At 42.1% G+C, this 17,137-nt stretch overlaps 1 protein-coding gene across 1 annotated transcript in view; it reads left to right on the plus strand.

Moving 5' to 3' along the window:
* The window catches only part of ZZEF1 (zinc finger ZZ-type and EF-hand domain containing 1), a 156,737-nt gene that overhangs the window by 113,668 nt on the left and 25,932 nt on the right, over positions 1-17,137 (plus strand). The window contains exons 35-41 of the mRNA XM_004476985.4: positions 562-727; positions 1,376-1,638; positions 2,606-2,775; positions 8,640-8,790; positions 10,757-10,896; positions 15,117-15,394; positions 16,530-16,704. Coding sequence (XP_004477042.2) covers positions 562-727; positions 1,376-1,638; positions 2,606-2,775; positions 8,640-8,790; positions 10,757-10,896; positions 15,117-15,394; positions 16,530-16,704 — 1,343 coding nt within the window. The remainder of the gene's footprint in view (positions 1-561; positions 728-1,375; positions 1,639-2,605; positions 2,776-8,639; positions 8,791-10,756; positions 10,897-15,116; positions 15,395-16,529; positions 16,705-17,137) is intronic.

The following is a 17,137-nucleotide window of genomic DNA, read 5'->3' on the forward strand; positions in this document are numbered from 1 at the left end:
TCGAACCTTGGAACTTCCCTATGGTAGGCAGACATTCTGTTAGTTGAACCATGTTCACTTCCCTTGATACATTTTTAAGTTCTTCTCTCATTCCTTTCTTCTACCCTTCTAGCATCTGAATGTCGTATAGATTGCCATATATCTGGTGATGAAAAAGTAGGGACAAAAACTGATCACTCCTCAATACTTAAGAGGAATATACCATCAGAAAATTAAGATTTGTCAGAGGAGGTGTCATGGGAAATAGCTCACAGATGGCACAGAACTTGTTTCTACCGAACAGTGGTCATGATGAGAGTTGGTCAATTATCTGACCACATTCACTGCTGCTCTGGAAGAGGAGGGTCAGTACATTGCACCATTGCCAAAGAAGTTCTCTGCTTCCTATGCTCAGAGCCACGTAAGCAGAGTGCCCTGGTCTCCAGAGGATGCCTGTGGCCCCTGCCATTGAGAAATAAATTGGGAATAGCCCTGGTGCTGGGATCGGTTTAGGTTTGGAAGCTAGTCTTTCTAGGAACCCTTTGCCCCATCCCTCTCACACTGCTGTTTTCTTTTGCCCAGGTGGAGTGAAGCCTGAGGGCCATGGGGATGACCACGAAATGGTCAACATGGAGTTTACGTGTGACCACTGCCAGGGTTTGATCATAGGCCGGAGAATGAATTGCAACGTGTGTGATGACTTTGATCTTTGCTATGGATGCTATGCCGCAAAGAAATATTCCTACGGGTATGTCCCAGAGGACCTATAACCCTATTGCATTTTTCTTTAGGCATTCCTTCATTTTCAAAAGAAGCTTCTTACTTTTTTGGAAAAAGGTTTTATTATAAAAATTTTTCAAATGTACCTAAAAGTAGAGACTAGTGTAGTGAACTCCCATATCCATTACCTAGATTCAACAATTATGAAGATTTTGCTGTGACTTGATTAGTTTATTCCTTTCTGGGTTTTGTTTTTGTTTTGTTTTTTTTCCCATTAGTTAAAGTATTTTAAAGCAAATTCCAGACCTGAAGGCATTTCCCTCCTACGTAGTTCATATGCATCTCTAAGCATTATGAACATTTTCTCTCATAACCAAAATGTTCTCACATCTTCCAAAATTCATAATAAGATATTCTTGTTTAACCTGGTTTTCATAGATAAGTCTTGTTGGGGTTGTGAAATCTGAAATGATATATGCAGTGTTTGTGTTTGTTCATTTTTCTGGGGAGAGTGTCCATCCTCTCTTTAAAATCTCGGAGGGTTTCTATGACCCACAAGAGTCTTTGAGGTGACCAGTGCCCAGTCAAGGCTGTGCACGGGCTCCCCTCAGGTCCTGCTCTCCTTTTTGGAGCCTCACAAAGGCTTGCAGATCTTAACAACATCTTGCCTTGGCAGCCATTTGCCAACTCACAGCATCACGGCCCACCCGATGGTGACCATTCGGATCAGCGACCGACAGAGGCTCATCCAGCCCTACATCCACAACTACTCCTGGCTGCTTTTCGCCGCTCTGGCTCTCTATAGTGCCCACCTGGCCAGTTCAGAGGACGTGGATGGGGAAAAGCTGGACCCCCAAGCCCGCAGCAATGCCAACACCCTGCGGAGCCAGTGCGTGCAGCTCGTTGGGGCCTGCCTGATGAAGGCTCATCAAGGAAAAGGTGAAACCAAAACCAACCAACCCTCGCTGCTTGTGAACTCCCATGTACACATTACCTAGATTCCACAATTATGAATTGGCTGCTTGTGAGGGAAAGGCCCTGGTAGAAGTGAAATATGGTGCGCTCTGCTTAGAGGCAACAAAAAAACAGTTTTCCATTGGAGGGGCTCACCCTCATGTGGAACTTAATTTTAAGTTCCCAAATACATTTGAGAGAAATGCTGGCATGGTAGTAGTATTTAGTTTCTCTAAAATAATTACATAAAGATGTAAAATATTAATAATTAAAACTTTTGTGTGGGTAGAGTGTTTAGTATTTGAATCTACCAAATTTAACTTTGCTGAAGGAATCTAGACCTTTTTTTAACCTAGAGTGCAAATCAATTTTCACACAATTATATTTTAGAAGAGAGCTATTTACAGGTAAAATAGTTGGGTTAACAAAATATCTAGATGATTTTCATTTTACTGAGGATTGCTAGAGAGAAACTAGCTTGAATGTTAAATTTCTTTGAGTATTATAGACTCCCCATTCTAATAAATGTTAGAGAAATTAGACCTGTATTAGGTAGCCGGGGGCTCATACCAGGTTTGAGAGCAATTTCATCATCTATATGCCAGTAGAAACTTAGAAAGCTGGTTTGTGGTGGTTCTATAAAATTTACTGTTTATGGTTTTTAAAAATTGGTACCAAATACAAGTACAAAAAGATACAAATCCTGTTGTATCTTTTTTCTTCTGTTGTTAGTAAAACACAGAGAGCCTTCACTATCCTAACTTTCACTGTCTGAGATCTGGAACTGAATAGGTTGGATAGCCAGGGATATTTGAATTGAGTGCTCTTTGGTTTGGTTTGGGTAGAACTCAGCTGTCTATTTCCAGGCAACAGCCAAGTAATCTATGGCATTTGCAGAGAATAACCCTTGTTATCAAGCTTTTAACTATTCTCTTATTTGCTTCCCATACAGATCTTAAAGCTCTAGCTCTTCTTGGTATATTGCCAGATGGTGGATCTAGCCCAGAAAATCAGGCCCTGACAGTCACTCCGCCCTCCCAGATACCAGAGGAGCAGCTAAAGAGGAAAGCTGTCGAGGTTGCTGAAGAGCTGTCAGGGGCAGATCCTTTGGTGCACTGCAATGTAAGTAATGTTCTTAGTGATCACAGGGTAACCCCTAAACAGAGAGAGCCATGCACACCAGTCAGCACAGCAGAGGAGTTAAGACCCAGACTGCCTGGGTTCAGGTCTCTGCTCTGTCAGACCTTGAGCAAGTTTTTTTTTGTTTATTAGGAGATACTGGTAATTGAACCCAGGCCCTTGTACATGGGAAGCAGGTGCTCAACCACTGAGCTACTGCCACTCCCCAGTGAGAGGTGGTTTTTCATTTGTTTTTAGGAGGTGCTGGGGACCGAACCTGGGACTTTATATATGGGAAGTACAAGCTCAGCCCCTTGAATTACATCTCCTCCCCAATGGGCAAGTTAATGCGATCCTTTTGCTTCAGTTTTCTTTTTCTTTTTTTTTTTTTAAGATTTATTTATTTATTTCTCTCCCCTCCCCCCACACCTGGTTGTCTGTTCTCTGTGTCTGTTTGCTGCATCTTCTTTGTCCGCTTCTGTTGTCAGCGGCATGGGAATCTGTGTTTCTTTTTGTTGCATCATCTTGTTGTGTCTTTTCTCCATGTGGGCGGCACCATTCTTAGACAGGCTGCACTTCCTTTGGCGCTGGGCGGCTCTCCTTTCAGGGCGCACTCCTTGCGCATGGGGCTCCCCTATGTGAGGGACACCCCTGCGTGGCACGGCACTCCTTGCGCACATCAGCACTGCGCATGGGCCAGCTCCACATGGGTCAAGGAGGCCCGGGGTTTGAAACGCAGACCTCCCATGTGGTAGATGGACGCCCTAACCACTGGACCAAGTCCACCGCCTGCTTCAGTTTTCTTAGCTGTAAAATAGAAATGGTAATAGTAATAGCTATTCCATAGGACAGTCACGAGGATTCATTGAGTTAATATATGTAAAATGCTTAGAACAGTGTTCATAAGAAGCTCCATATCAGTGTTAAATGCTATTACCTGCCTCCTGGCCCTTTTATCAGAACTGGGTAAGATTATGTCCGGAAAGAGTTTAATTCTGGACCCATGGTGAATTCTATATATGTGTAGCTATTTTTATATTCAGTCAATCAAAAGGTGTTACTGAGTGCTTACTCTTTATCAAATAGATACAGTAGTTATATAGAATTGTAAATAGAAGAAGAGCCTTTCTGGATCCAGGCATAATCTGTGTTTGTGACACTAAAGATTGTTTAGTGGAAAGGCATAATTTTGTGTCTGTGATGTGGCCTCCAAACTTGAGTTTCTGCTGTAAATGCCCCTGACTTTACCTAGGCAGCTGCTAATACTTCTTTCCTGTCTCTGTCATGTCACGAATCCCCACTTTTTTCACTGGGACCCCACTTTGATTTAAAGGAAGACAAAAGCAAGGATAATTGGCAAAAACTTGAAAAAAATTTACGTTATACAACCTAGAGCCAGCAGGAGTCTGGCAACATAACAGCGCTTCAAACTTATCTCTGAAGTGTTGCTGTTTTCAATCACAAAACTCCTCCATGCAGTACTACAACCACCTGCAAATCATGATGGTGGCTGAAAGAACATTATCAGGAGAGACCAGATAAGTCAGCACTCTTCATCTTTGAGTCTGGGAGATAATTGTATCTTCTTGTGCACTTCCAGCATCTTATGACATGCCACACTTAAGCACCAAAGGATCCAGGCTTTGTGAGACTTGAAGCCTGGGTCATTCCCCCAGGTGCAGAGAAAATAAAAATTATATCCCTACATATCAACTACAGGAAGGCTGTTATGCATCATACATGTACTGGCTTTTCTATACAGAATGAACAATACAGGTAAGGCCCAGAAAAGGCATGTTTATATTTTTGGCATAGCACAGTACTGTTTCATCAGTTTATGTTATGCAGTTTCATTTCTAGGGAGTTCCCTCTTTGCAGACAAGAGGTCAATTATATATCATTCAGTTTACATTCCCTTTGGCTCTAATTCAAAGATAAATTCCTTTGGGATTTAAATACTGCCTTAGTCTTCGAGTAGGTGGCTCAGCTCGCCCCTTTATCTCCTTTTCCATTTCTCTCCTATCTACATAATAGAACAAGGATCAATATAGTAAGAAAAAAAAGTTTGGTGGTATTGGTGTAGATCAGTAGTTGAGCTCCTGCTTCGCATGTACAAGGTCCCCAGTGCCTTCTTTAAAAATAAAAATAAAATAAATATGTATATATATATTCAGAAATGCTAGATAATTGTTTATCTGTTACCCCTCCCCCACTTTTTTTTTTTTTTAAGATTTATTTTTATTTATTTAATTCCCCTCCCCTCCCCCGGTTGTCTGTTTTCTGTGTCTTTTTGCTGCATCTTGTTTCTTTGTCCGCTTCTGTTGTCGTCAGCGGCAGGGGAAGTGTGGGCGGCACCATTCCTGGGCAGGCTGCACTTTCTTTCACGCTGGGCGGCTCTCCTTACGGGTGCACTCCTTGCACGTGGGGCTCCCCTACGCGGGGGGCACCCCTGCATGGCGCGGCACTCCTTTGCGCGCATCAGCACTGTGCATGGGCCAGCTCCACACGGGTCGAGGAGGCCCGTTTGAACCTCGGACCTCCCATGTGGTAGACGGACACCCTAACCACAGGGCCAAAGTCCGTTTCCCTCCCCCACTTTCAAGTACAGACTTAAGAGCTAATTTTGAGGCTAAAATATATTGCCAGTATTCATCTTTGCTCATGGGTAATTTGACTGCTTCATTTCCTCTCCTTGGACAGGCTTATCCACAGTCAAGCACTGTCTTCTCCAGCAGCACCCTAAAGCAATGGAATTTCCTGGGCAGCATTTGTTCTGACCCACTATCCATCACTACTCCAGGAACCCTGATTCAGTCTCAGGGGAATAATAATTTAAAGGTCTCTTTCTAGGGTATAGAGGCACCTGGCAAAGGGCTTGCTCCTTAAGAATTTACCAGTGCAATAATTAGATCAGTGGAAGCCACTCTCAAAGTGGACCCTGAAAGTTATCAATTGGCCTGGACCAGATCAGGGTCCAGTTTGTGGGATGTGGTTAGTTTAACTAATTGCAAAGGAATCAAGATATATTCATAAACCTGTTATCACAGTTTAGTACTGTCCAAATCCCCAACTCATAAATACAGCCAATCAAGAATATCAGAATTATAACCACATTAGATGTCATCAGTCAAAGAATGTGAAATGAAACAATAGGCCAAATCTCACCCAGCTGGTCCAAACTGGACAGTATCTAGAACCTAAATGCTGGTAACTCTGTCACCACACCCCTAAGAATATGAGCAGATTTAGCTGGAATTTTGTGCTATGTAGAAAACAAAAAGCTATAGAATGAAGTAAGAAAATCACCCAATTGAAGAATAAATTCAATTATACTTGCATTAATCATGAATGCTCCAATTAGATCATTTATTCTCACAAATTTTGTTCGTGGCCGAAAAATTCAGAAGTCCAATTCAGAAATTAACACATAGATTCCAAGAGATTAGCCACACTAGCCAGACCATTGTAATCCAACTAAATGGCTGTTATCTCTCCTCCGTACTGTACCGAGTCTCTCTTCACCTCTTAGGAGAAGTGTTTTCCCAAATCTTACTAAGCAGTCTCACAAAAGACAGATCTTCACTTCTCTCACTTTCTCCAGAGCAGAAAAAGTACTGAAAAATTGCTGGTTTTTAATTCTATCATTCCCGTAAACATTCTTATTAAGCTGCAGCTTCACAACAGTTTAGTAAATTGGCCACAGTGCCTTCTGCCTTTCCGCTCCAGGGAAGATTCCAGTGTGTACTTTCTATGAAATATTTCCCCTGAATGTGAAGGGAAATGTCATTGTTGGTGCGGTTTGAGCACTAGGTTAAGGAGATGCTAGCCAGCTATCTCTATATTATAAAAGTCACCGTCTGTTTGGAAAACAGATGATGATGTATTAAACTCTGTGTATTCAAACATGTTAGTCATATATTCTCCCTTTCTTTCTCTATTTCTCTAAATATTTCTAAACATAAGAATATGTATATGTATATGTTTATGTATATGTATAAGTTGTTCCCCAAACCATTTGAGAATAAGTTGGAGACATCATGTTCCTTTACCCCTAGTACTCCAGTATTTAAGAACGGGGATGTTCTCTTATAGGCCCGCGATACAATAATCAAAAATCAAGAAACTTAACATAGTTAATATTTTATCCACAGTCCATATTCACATTTGTTAGTTATTCCAATCACAGCTTGTATAGCTTTCCCTCCTCTTGGTCCAGGATCCCATGGCATTTAGTTGTCATGTCTCTTTAATCTGCATAGGCCCATAATCTAGAGGGGGCAGGGTAAGTTGGCTGCCATTGAGAGATGTCAGTTTCTTCTTGGGTTTGGTGTCCTGTACTACTCTGCCTTTGACTCCAAAGAGTTTTGGTGTTCCCAGACTTCTTGAAGCTGGGCTGCCTCTGCCATGCGTTAAAGACTTCAGGTTACCTGGATTTCTTGTATGAGGCTGTGTGACAGCACAAAGCTCCCTGAGGGCCCACGGAATGCAGGTAATCATTGGTTGATTCTAGTGTTGCCTGAGGAAATACAGGCTGAGGGCTGGCACTCTTCCCATCTGGATAGTTCTCCACCAGACTCCCATCCCAGAAAACTCTAATGGCTCCAGGGAGAGTCCCCTTAGCATGTCTCATTTCCAAAATGGAATTCTTAAAAGCGCATCACATAGCAAGCCAAGCGCCCATGCAGTAAGCCGAGTGCCCGCACAACGAGCTGAGTGCCCATGCGGGTGCCCGTGCTTCAAGCCGAGTGCCCACTTGGTGAGCTGAGTGCCCACGCAAGTGCCTCCATGGCAGGCCGAGCGCCCATGCAAGTGCCCATGTGGTGGCCGAGTACCCGTGTGAGTGCCCATGTGGTAAGCCAGTACCCACGTGGCAAGCCAAGTGTCAGCATGGTGAGCCAGTACCTGCACAAGTGAGTCACGCAGCAAGATGGTGATGCAACAAAAGAGAGACGAAGGGGAGAGTTAAGGTGAAGCGCAGCAGAGACCAGGAACAGAGGTGGCACAATTGACAGGGAACCTCTCTCCACATCAGAGGTCCCCAGGATCGAATCCTGGTGAATCCTAGAGGAGAAAGACAAGAAGAGAAGACAAAATGAGAAATAGATACAGGCAATCACACAGTAAATGGACACAGACAGCAAAACCAGCAGGAGAGGGGGAGGGAAAGAAAAAATAAATAAATAAAGGTTGGAAACTGCTGGACATTGTGTGTCCTGCCGTGGGCCACTGGGTGGACTGGGGGAGAGTGTGGGCTACAATGTGGACCACCTTCCATGTGCTGCAGCGGTGCTCCAGAATGTATTCACCGGGTGCAGTGGATGTGCCACAATGATGGAAGAGGTTGTTGATGTGGGAGGGGTGGTATGGGTGGGGTGGGGGTATATGGGGACCTCATATTTTTTTAATGTAACATTAAAAGAAAATAAAGAAGAAAAAAAAAATTTTTTAAAGATACTTTTAGAAAAAAGCTCTTAAAAAAAAAAAAGCACATCAAAGGTAGTCAACTTAGTGTAATAAAAGGACATCTGCTTTTTCTTTTTCCCAATGGAAAAACTTTCATACTTGGCTTCTGAAAGTTAAATAAGGTTTACTAGATGTTTATAAAGGAGCCATCACTTAGGTGACCTGCAGGCTCTGATTGAGGCATTTGGAAGATGTTGCGGGGGGTGGGATGTGATGCAATGATTGATATCTTAATACAGAATATAGATATATTTTAAGAAATGAGTGATATTTCTTTCTCTGTTTCTGTATTCTGTTTTCTAATGGAATTCAAAAGTTTGTCTATTAAGACTGGTTTGCTAATGATTAAAAAATTATGTTAGTGGAGTAAAATTTTGTTACAAAAGACCTTAATTCTTTTTTAGGGAAAAGTTCATATTCATAAGGAAATCAGATATTTAGATTGCAAGCAGAGAAATAAGACAGATGAAAGTATATCATTAATGAAGGATCCTTCATGCCAGACCCAAATTTCAGACTCATCTGCAGTTGCCAGCACATGTACAGAACTTCCAGGTAAAGACTATTTAACTTGATCTCTTTCATCTTAAAATGCGCACATACCCATCCCTGAGCTATTTGTTGCACACAATTTAAAATTGACTAGCAGCCAAGGGTGCATGGTTTCTCATTTCTGTACTGATTGTGCTGATGACACTTTGAAAGCCATCTTTACCTCACTTTGCTCTCCTACCTTATTTATTCCTCATATTTACTGAGTACTTTCTATGTGGCACACACTGTCATAGGCTCTGGCGATAAAATGGACCAAGAACAGACAGACATACAGTTCCTGTCCTCCAGGAGCTCACAGTCTAGGAGAGTTTAAGATGAAGGTATAGATAACTATCACTAAAGGTTGAATGTGATTCTGTCCAAAAGAGATGTAAATGGTTGGAATTTATCTGAAACAGATTTTATCCACATAAAGCAATGTAAAGGAAGGGGTGCAGGGCCCTTCACTATGATAAGATCTGCTGTGGGGAACGGCACTCAAGGTAGAAAGAACAACACGAGCAAAGGCCCCAAAGTGGGAAACCACCAGACGAATTCAAGGGAAAAGTCCCTTTTGGCAGGTGTGTAGAGAAGGAGTAGAACACAGGAAGATGAAACTGGAAAGGTACCCTAGAACTCTGTCCTGGAAGACCTCAAATGCCTACCTGAGAAGATTGTGCCTTTTGGCCTGCCAGAGGCTAGCAGCAACAAGGTCAGAGCTGTGTTTCAGGAAGATTGGAGAGTGGTGAGGTGGAGGTGCTGTGGGCTGACGAGACTGGGAACAAACCTCAGCCGCCTCCTTATGGCAGCCAGGTGGGGTGGGACCTTTCCCATTCGCCCACTGTGATGGAGGCAGGGGTAAGCACCAGGCCTTCTGCCCTGTCTGTGGAGCCCAGCTCTCAGGTGGAGCTAAGGCTCATCTCTGCAGTGCATATAATTATGAAATTCCAGCAAATAGTCTAGCACTCCATGTCAGTCCAGGTCATCAAAATCTACTCTAGTCAGATTCTTCTGAGGATCAGCATCCTGGTTCGCATGCAATTTATTCATTCCATAAATAATTCAGCATGTAACTGCTGTGCTCCAGAAACATTTGTAAGCACTTAAGATATATCACTGAGAAAAATATCAAACAATACAGACAATAATAAATAGAAATAATATAGCATGTTGACAGGTGATGAAAGGCTGTGAGTCCAAAAGAACAGAGTTAGGGAATGGGAGGGCAGAAGGTATGGGAGGACTGGTGGGGAGGGCAGGCTGAAAATTTTAATAGGGTGGTCAGGGCAGTTCTCAAGAAGAGAACATCTGAGCAAAGACTTGTTAAGCAATAGGTTTCTTGTTTTGTTTTTGTTTATTTTTTAGGTCCCAGGGATTGAGCCTGGGACCTCATACATGGGAGGCAGGCACTCAGCCACTGAGCTACATCTCTGCCTAAGCAGTAGGTTTTTTTGTTTTTTGTGTGTATTTTTTTAGAAGATTTATTTATTTATTTATTCTCTGCACCCCACCCCCACCCCTTGTTGTCTGCTCTCTGTCCATTCGCTGTGTGTTCTTCTGTATCTGCTTGTCTTCTCTTTAGGTGGCACTGGGAACTGAGCCTAGGACCTTCCAGAGTGGGAGACAGGTGTTCAATCTCTTGTGCCACCTCAGCTCCTGATCTGAGATCTCAGATCCAGATCTGCTGCGTCTCTTATTGTCTGTCCTCTGTTTCTTTCTGTTGCATCATCTTGCTGCACCAGCTTTCCATGAGGCCAGCCTGCCTTCACCAGGAGGCCTCAGGATCGAACTCCGGACCTCCCATATGGTAGACAGGAGCCCAATTGCTTGAGCCACATCCACTTCCCACAATAGGTTTTTAAACTCCCAGCCATAGTCTCTGTAGAAGCACAGGGAGAGCATAGTGGTTTACATGTATTCTCACTTGCCTCTTCGTACATGTGTAGAAACTGCCAAAATCTGAAAGTTTGGTGTTTTTACAACTCAGATGCTGAATATTCAGAAGCATTATCTCAGAAGCCAGTAGAGGAAAAGACAGTTACTCCAAGCCCTGAGCAAGTGTTTGCTGAGTGTTCCCAGAAGAGGATTTTGGGATTACTAGCAGCCATGTTACCTCCTTTAAAGTTGGTAAGAGAAACATTTCCTTTTGAAAGGAGAAGGTGGGGTTTATGCATAGAAAAAATTTTTTAGGAAAGTCATATCCTGGAACACACTGTTAATAACAGTCATCTATGTATCGCTTGAGGGTAGGGTTATAAAAATAATTTTCTTCTCTGTATCTCCCTGTACTTTATAACTTTTCATAAATGTGAAATGGTGCAGCCACTTTGAAAAACAGTGTGGCAGTTCTTCAAAAGGTCAGACATAGAGTCACTACATGACCCAGCAATCCACTTCTAGGTATATGCCTAAGAGAAATGAAATCACATGTCTACACAGAAAATTGTAGCACTGTTAATAATGTGAAACAACCCAAATGTTCAATTGATGAATGGATAAGCAAAATTTAGTATACCCATACAATGGGATATTACTCAACAATAAAAAGGAATAAAGCCTTGGTATATAATGCAGTATGGGTGACTCTTGAAAGCATTATGAGAGAAACCAGTCACAAAAGACCACGTCATATGATTAAATTTATATGAAATGTCCAGAATAAGCAAATCTGTAGAGACAGAAACAAAATAGTGATTGTTTAGGGTTAGGGAGTTTAGGGTGAAATAAGGAGTGACTAATGGTTATGGGCTTTCCTTTTGGGTTGATGAAAATGTTCTGGAATCCAGTAGTGGTGATTGCCCAACTCTGAATGTGCTAAAATCCATTGAACTGTACACGTTTTTTTAAGAGTACCTAGATCATCAGTCTATAGCAAGTGAATTTTCATAAACTGAGCATCATATATATATATATATATAACCAGCACTAGATCAAGAAAGAGTTTTACCAGCAGCTCTCAAGAGCACCTCATTATCCGCCACGACCACTCCACGCCATGAGAGTAACTGCTCTCTTGACTCTATCACTATAGATTAGCGTTGCCTGTTTTCAAGCTTTATATAGATGGAATAAGTCGCCATATATTTCTGTTCTCATTTCTTTCACACAACATCATGTTTGTGAGATTTATCCAGGTTGCTGTGAATATCTTAGTTTATTTTCATTGTTATCTAGAATTCCATTGTGTAAATATACTACAATTTATTTATCCATTTTACTTTGGTTAGGCATTTGGGTAATTTCCCAATTTGGGAAAAAACACATTTTGGGGCTATATAATTAGTGCTGTGAACATGCTTTTATACATGTCATTTGTGAATATACTAATGCGTTTCTGATGGGTACATGCCTAGGAATGTTCTCATTGGACATCATAGGGTGGGATCTGTTCAGTTTTCCAAAATTTATCAGTGTATCAACTTTCCAAACAACTTTCCAAAATTTATCAGTGTATCAGAGTTTCATCTGCTTTATATCCTCTCTAATATATGTACTGTTTTAAGTTTTTTGAAACAATCACAAACTTAAACAAAAGTTGGAAGTATAATACAAAGAAATTGTTTCCTGGACCTTTTGTGAATAAGTTACCAAGTTGATGCCATGTCACCTCTGAATAGTGTGTATTTCCTACAAACAAGGAGATTCTCCTACATAATCACAGTACAACCATCGGTCATAAAAATTATCATTAATACGTTGCTACCATCTAATCCTCAGATTCCATTCAAGTTTCACCAGTGACCCCAAAAATGTCTTTAAAGCAGGATCAGAATAATGTGTAGAAATTTTTGGTCATGTCTCTGTAGTCTCCTCTACGTCTCAGTTTATCAGTCTTTTCTAACTTTCATGCCCTTGATGCTTTAAAGAAATATAGGCCAGCCATTTCATAGAATGTCCCTCGCTTTGGGTTTGTCAGTTCTTTCCTCATGATGAGCTTCAGGGTTTGCATCTTTGGCAGGAATGTCACAGACGTGGCGCTGCGTCCTCACTGCAGCCTGTCAGTGGAACACGATTTTGATTTGTTTCATTCTTGATCACGTTCATCTTGATCATGTGGTACTATCCAGGCTTCTCCACTCTGAAGTTACCTTTTTTCCCCTGCAATTAGGAAATATTTATCATGTCATGATATAGCATGAAACCATGTAAATACCCTTTCCTCCTCAAACTTCTGGTTTATTTGTTCATTTAATTATATCATTATCATCTCATGATTTTGTGTTTTTGCCCCCCATGGATTGTAATCCATTATTCTCATTACTTATTTTGATGCTTTATTAAATTGATCTGGGTTTGGCCAGAGGATGCCTATTCAGACAGTCTTATGTGTCCTTTTAACATGTCCCCATTTTTTATTTTTCAGCTTTCTGTTACAAGATAGTTCAGGCTTATCTTGAACTCTCCCTTCCCTATCTCTGGAATCAGCCAGTTTTCTAGGTGTCATATTTCCTTGTAGTAGAGAATAGTATTTAGAAACCAAGGTTTGGGCATTAGGTATGCTCACTGCTAACAGCATGACACTGCTCCCAGGCCTTCTCAGTGGACAGAGCTAGGGGATGTGTGTGTGTACATTTTACCTCCATTTTCTTATGTCTGTTTAGAGCAGTGATTCTCAATGGAAGGTGATTTTGTTCCCCACGAGATATTTGGCAATGGCTGGGGACATTTTTGGTTGTCATAACTGGAACATATTACTGGCATCTAGTGGGTAGAGGTTAGGGATGCTGCTAAACATCTCAGAGTTCGTAGCCTACCCCTCCAAGAATTATCTGACCCAAAATGTCAGTAGTACCAAGATTTAGAAACCCGAGTTGAGAGAGAGAGAGAAAAAGAATGAATCATGAATTTATACCAGGCCCTCTAATACCGTTCTAAAACCACAAGGTTCATTCTAGTTTTTCCTTTTTTGTATGTGTAGCCCATGTCTTTAACAGTGAAACACCTGGATCCCATTATTCTTAATAGAATTACTTATTTGATCACTCTCCCACCTCTGCTGCCCCCCTTTTTCCTTTGTAAGCATCCTCCTCTCCCTGCTCGGACTCCTTACACCCTACCCTGGGCCTCTCTCCACTGGGTGTCTTCCTCACCACACTTGGGGTGTCACGCATCCCTTGCCATAATGCATTGAGACCACAAAGGCTGCTATTCAGTGGCAACACTCTCCTTGCCCTTCTCAGACTCATTCCCCATCCCAGGCCAAACTTCCTGCTTGGATGTGCTCTGACACCCGTGCAGGGCTATCCTCACCACACTCAGACTTCAGGCTCTAACTCCCCATACTTGACTGTTCCCTGCTTGGATGCCCTCCTCACCCCACCCGTGCTCTGGTTCCCCACACTAGGCCCCCCTCTCCATGGGAACCCTATAGGGCCCGACCCCACACTGGACCACCCACTACATGGACATTTTCCTCACTGTTCTTAGGTTCTGACACCCCATGCCAAGCTTTCCTGAGAATCATTTTTGATTTCCAAGAACTTTTTATTCTTCGATTTCTTCGACTTCTATTATAGATTTAGTATCCTGTTTAATCACCCTGACAATAACTAAAAATGTTAAATGTTCTCTCCAGTGTTGTGCATTTTTTTTCCATGGTGGTGGGGGAACTGGGGTAAGTGTGCAAAGATGTATGTACCAGGTTATTTATTAATAAGTGGCAAAATAATTGGAAACAAGTGAAATGTCTGTCAGTAGCGAACCCATGAAATCGGTTAAGTTTTAACTATAAAACACAGTAATGTGCAGCCATTAAGATGATTAAGGAACTCTATATGGGAAAGATGTCATATTAATGAAAAAAAGTAAGTTGCAGAGTGGAATTTAAAGAAAGAAAAATAACTTAATTTTTAACTTAAATATTATATATAAACAGGCATAGAGAAAAGTTCATCACTGTTCACAGTTATCTCCTAGGCATTGTTAGGGAATGGAATTTAAAGGAAGAAAAATAACTTAATTTTTAACTTTATATATTATAGAATATATAAACAGGCAGAGAAAGTTTCATCACTGTTGACAGTTATCTCCTAGGCATTGGCAGGGGGATGGTTATGGGGAACTGTATTTCTGAATTATTTGAATTCTTTTATAATGGGCATATTAAAGGGGATTCCCTAAAAAAAAAATCTAAATTTCTCAATGTAAAGAAAAATTAAAAGTAGGATTGCTAGGTGATACTGGAGAATGTTTATTTTACATTTGAGTGTGCATATGGCATTTATTGAAGACCACTGCATAGATCCTTTGGCAATGGGCTGGTTGTAACAAACACACGAAGGAATGGAGTGATAGCTGGCGGTGGTTGTGTGGTTTTTTATTAACTTCTTTTCTCCATCTCTCAACAGGGCCCCACAGTTTCCCTGGTAGACCTGGAGCACGTCCTCCCACTCATGTTTCAGGTTGTCATCTCAAATGCAGGCCACCTGAATGAAACCTACCATCCCACCCTGGGTCTTCTGGGACAGCTAATCATCCGCCTTTCACCAGCAGAGGTAGATTCTGCAGTGGTCAAGGTCCTCTCAGCCAAACACAACCTGTTTGCGGCAGGGGACAGTTCCATCACGCCTGATGGCTGGAAGACCACCCACCTGCTCTTCAGCCTGGGAGCGGTCTGTCTGGACAGGTAGCCCCAGTTCTCACTCACCCAGCCTCCCCCACCCTGTCCCATCTTGGTGTTCAATACATTAAGTCAGGGACTGACAAATGGTTTGTTTCAGTGTGCTATAGTCCTGTTCTCAGGGAATCTTTTGTGAGAATAGACTTGGGGTTTTTTGGTTTTTTGTTTTTTATTTTTTTATTTCTCTCCCCTTTCCCGCCCCCCAGTTGTCTGCTCTGTGTCCATTCACTGTGTCTTCGTCTATGTCCGCTTGTATTCTTGTTAGCGGCACCAGGAATCTGTGTCTCTTTTTGTTGCATCATCTTGCTGTGTCAGCTCTCCATGTGTGTGGCGCTACCCTGGGCAGGGTGCACTTTTTTCACGTGGGGCGGCTCTCCTTCTGGGGCGCACTCCTTTGTGTGTGGGGCTCCCCTATGTGGGGGACACCACCCCGTGGCACGGCACTCCTTGCGCGCATCAGCACTGCATGTGGGCCAGCTCACCACCTGGGTCAGGAGGCCCCGGGTTCAAACCCTGGACCTCCCATGTGGTAGGCAGATGCTCTATCCGTTGAGCCAAATCCACTTCCTTAGACTTGGCTTTATTAGCAGTGTTGTCAACCCCAACAGCAAAATGATGCTTACAAGGGTGTCAGCTGAACAGTTTCAGTACTGTCTGCTGACTCAATTCTCTGATAATTTAATTTCTGTTTTTTTTATTCCTGAGAGCAATAAATGCAGACCTTGGGGTTGAAGAAAATAAATCTATTGCCATCTTAAAAATAGCATACTGTATCAAATTTGAAGAACAAAAATGAAGGAAAAAAAATGTGCCTGGTGCTGTTTTAATAATACCCTTCCAAACCTTTTTCATGTGTGTTAATACAAGCACACACACTTGCAGATATGTGTGAGTTTTTGTAGAGATTTTTTAAAAACATAATTGTAGATTGAGTAGATAAGTAACAGAATGTGGGTTTTTTTGAGTGTTTTGTTTTGGTTTTTTTACCATCATATGAAAATCATTGTTCCAGTAGGTTTTAAGCTAATTAATGAATGGCTCTTTGTCATGCCTCCTGGTCTGCCTTGGGATGCAGGGTACTCTGATGAGTTGGGTTTTGGAGTTCTACTGTACTGCCACCTAATGGAGTCTTACTTTCTAGTCGGGTAGGCTTGGACTGGGCGTGCTCCATGGCAGAGATCCTGCGGTCACTCAACAGTGCCCCGCTGTGGCGTGACGTCATTGCCACCTTCACAGACCATTGCATCAAGCAGCTACCTTTCCAGCTGAAGCACACCAACATCTTCACCCTGCTCGTGCTGGTCGGCTTTCCCCAGGTACATCATTCTGAAGGCCTGGCCACCCCATCCACTCCCCATCGTACACAGCTGTGTCTCTATAGCATCCATCTTTGGAAGATTTTTTTTTCTAGTTCTTGTATAATTTGCTTTTACAGTTTTGATATATTTTCTAGGGTAAGGGGTGTTTTGTTCAAATTGCACTTATAACAAAGTAGCCACCTAATTCATTTCACTAGCCGGTAGTTTACTTTGAATAATAGGTAACATATCACTTTTAATTACAAAGAACTTGAAAGTACACATGTGTTTCACTTAGGCATCTGTCTTGATCTCATTTCTAATCTCCATGTTTCTAAATGGATTAGGACAAAAAGGACTATAAAAACATGGCTTTATCTAGCTGGCACTTCAGCTGATTTTGCACCAGCCCTTTGGGCTTAGAGATGAGAACAGCCCTGTCCTTGTACTT

The sequence above is a fragment of the Dasypus novemcinctus genome, chromosome 21, assembly GCF_030445035.2.
Source record: "Dasypus novemcinctus isolate mDasNov1 chromosome 21, mDasNov1.1.hap2, whole genome shotgun sequence".
NCBI lineage: Eukaryota > Metazoa > Chordata > Mammalia > Cingulata > Dasypodidae > Dasypus > Dasypus novemcinctus.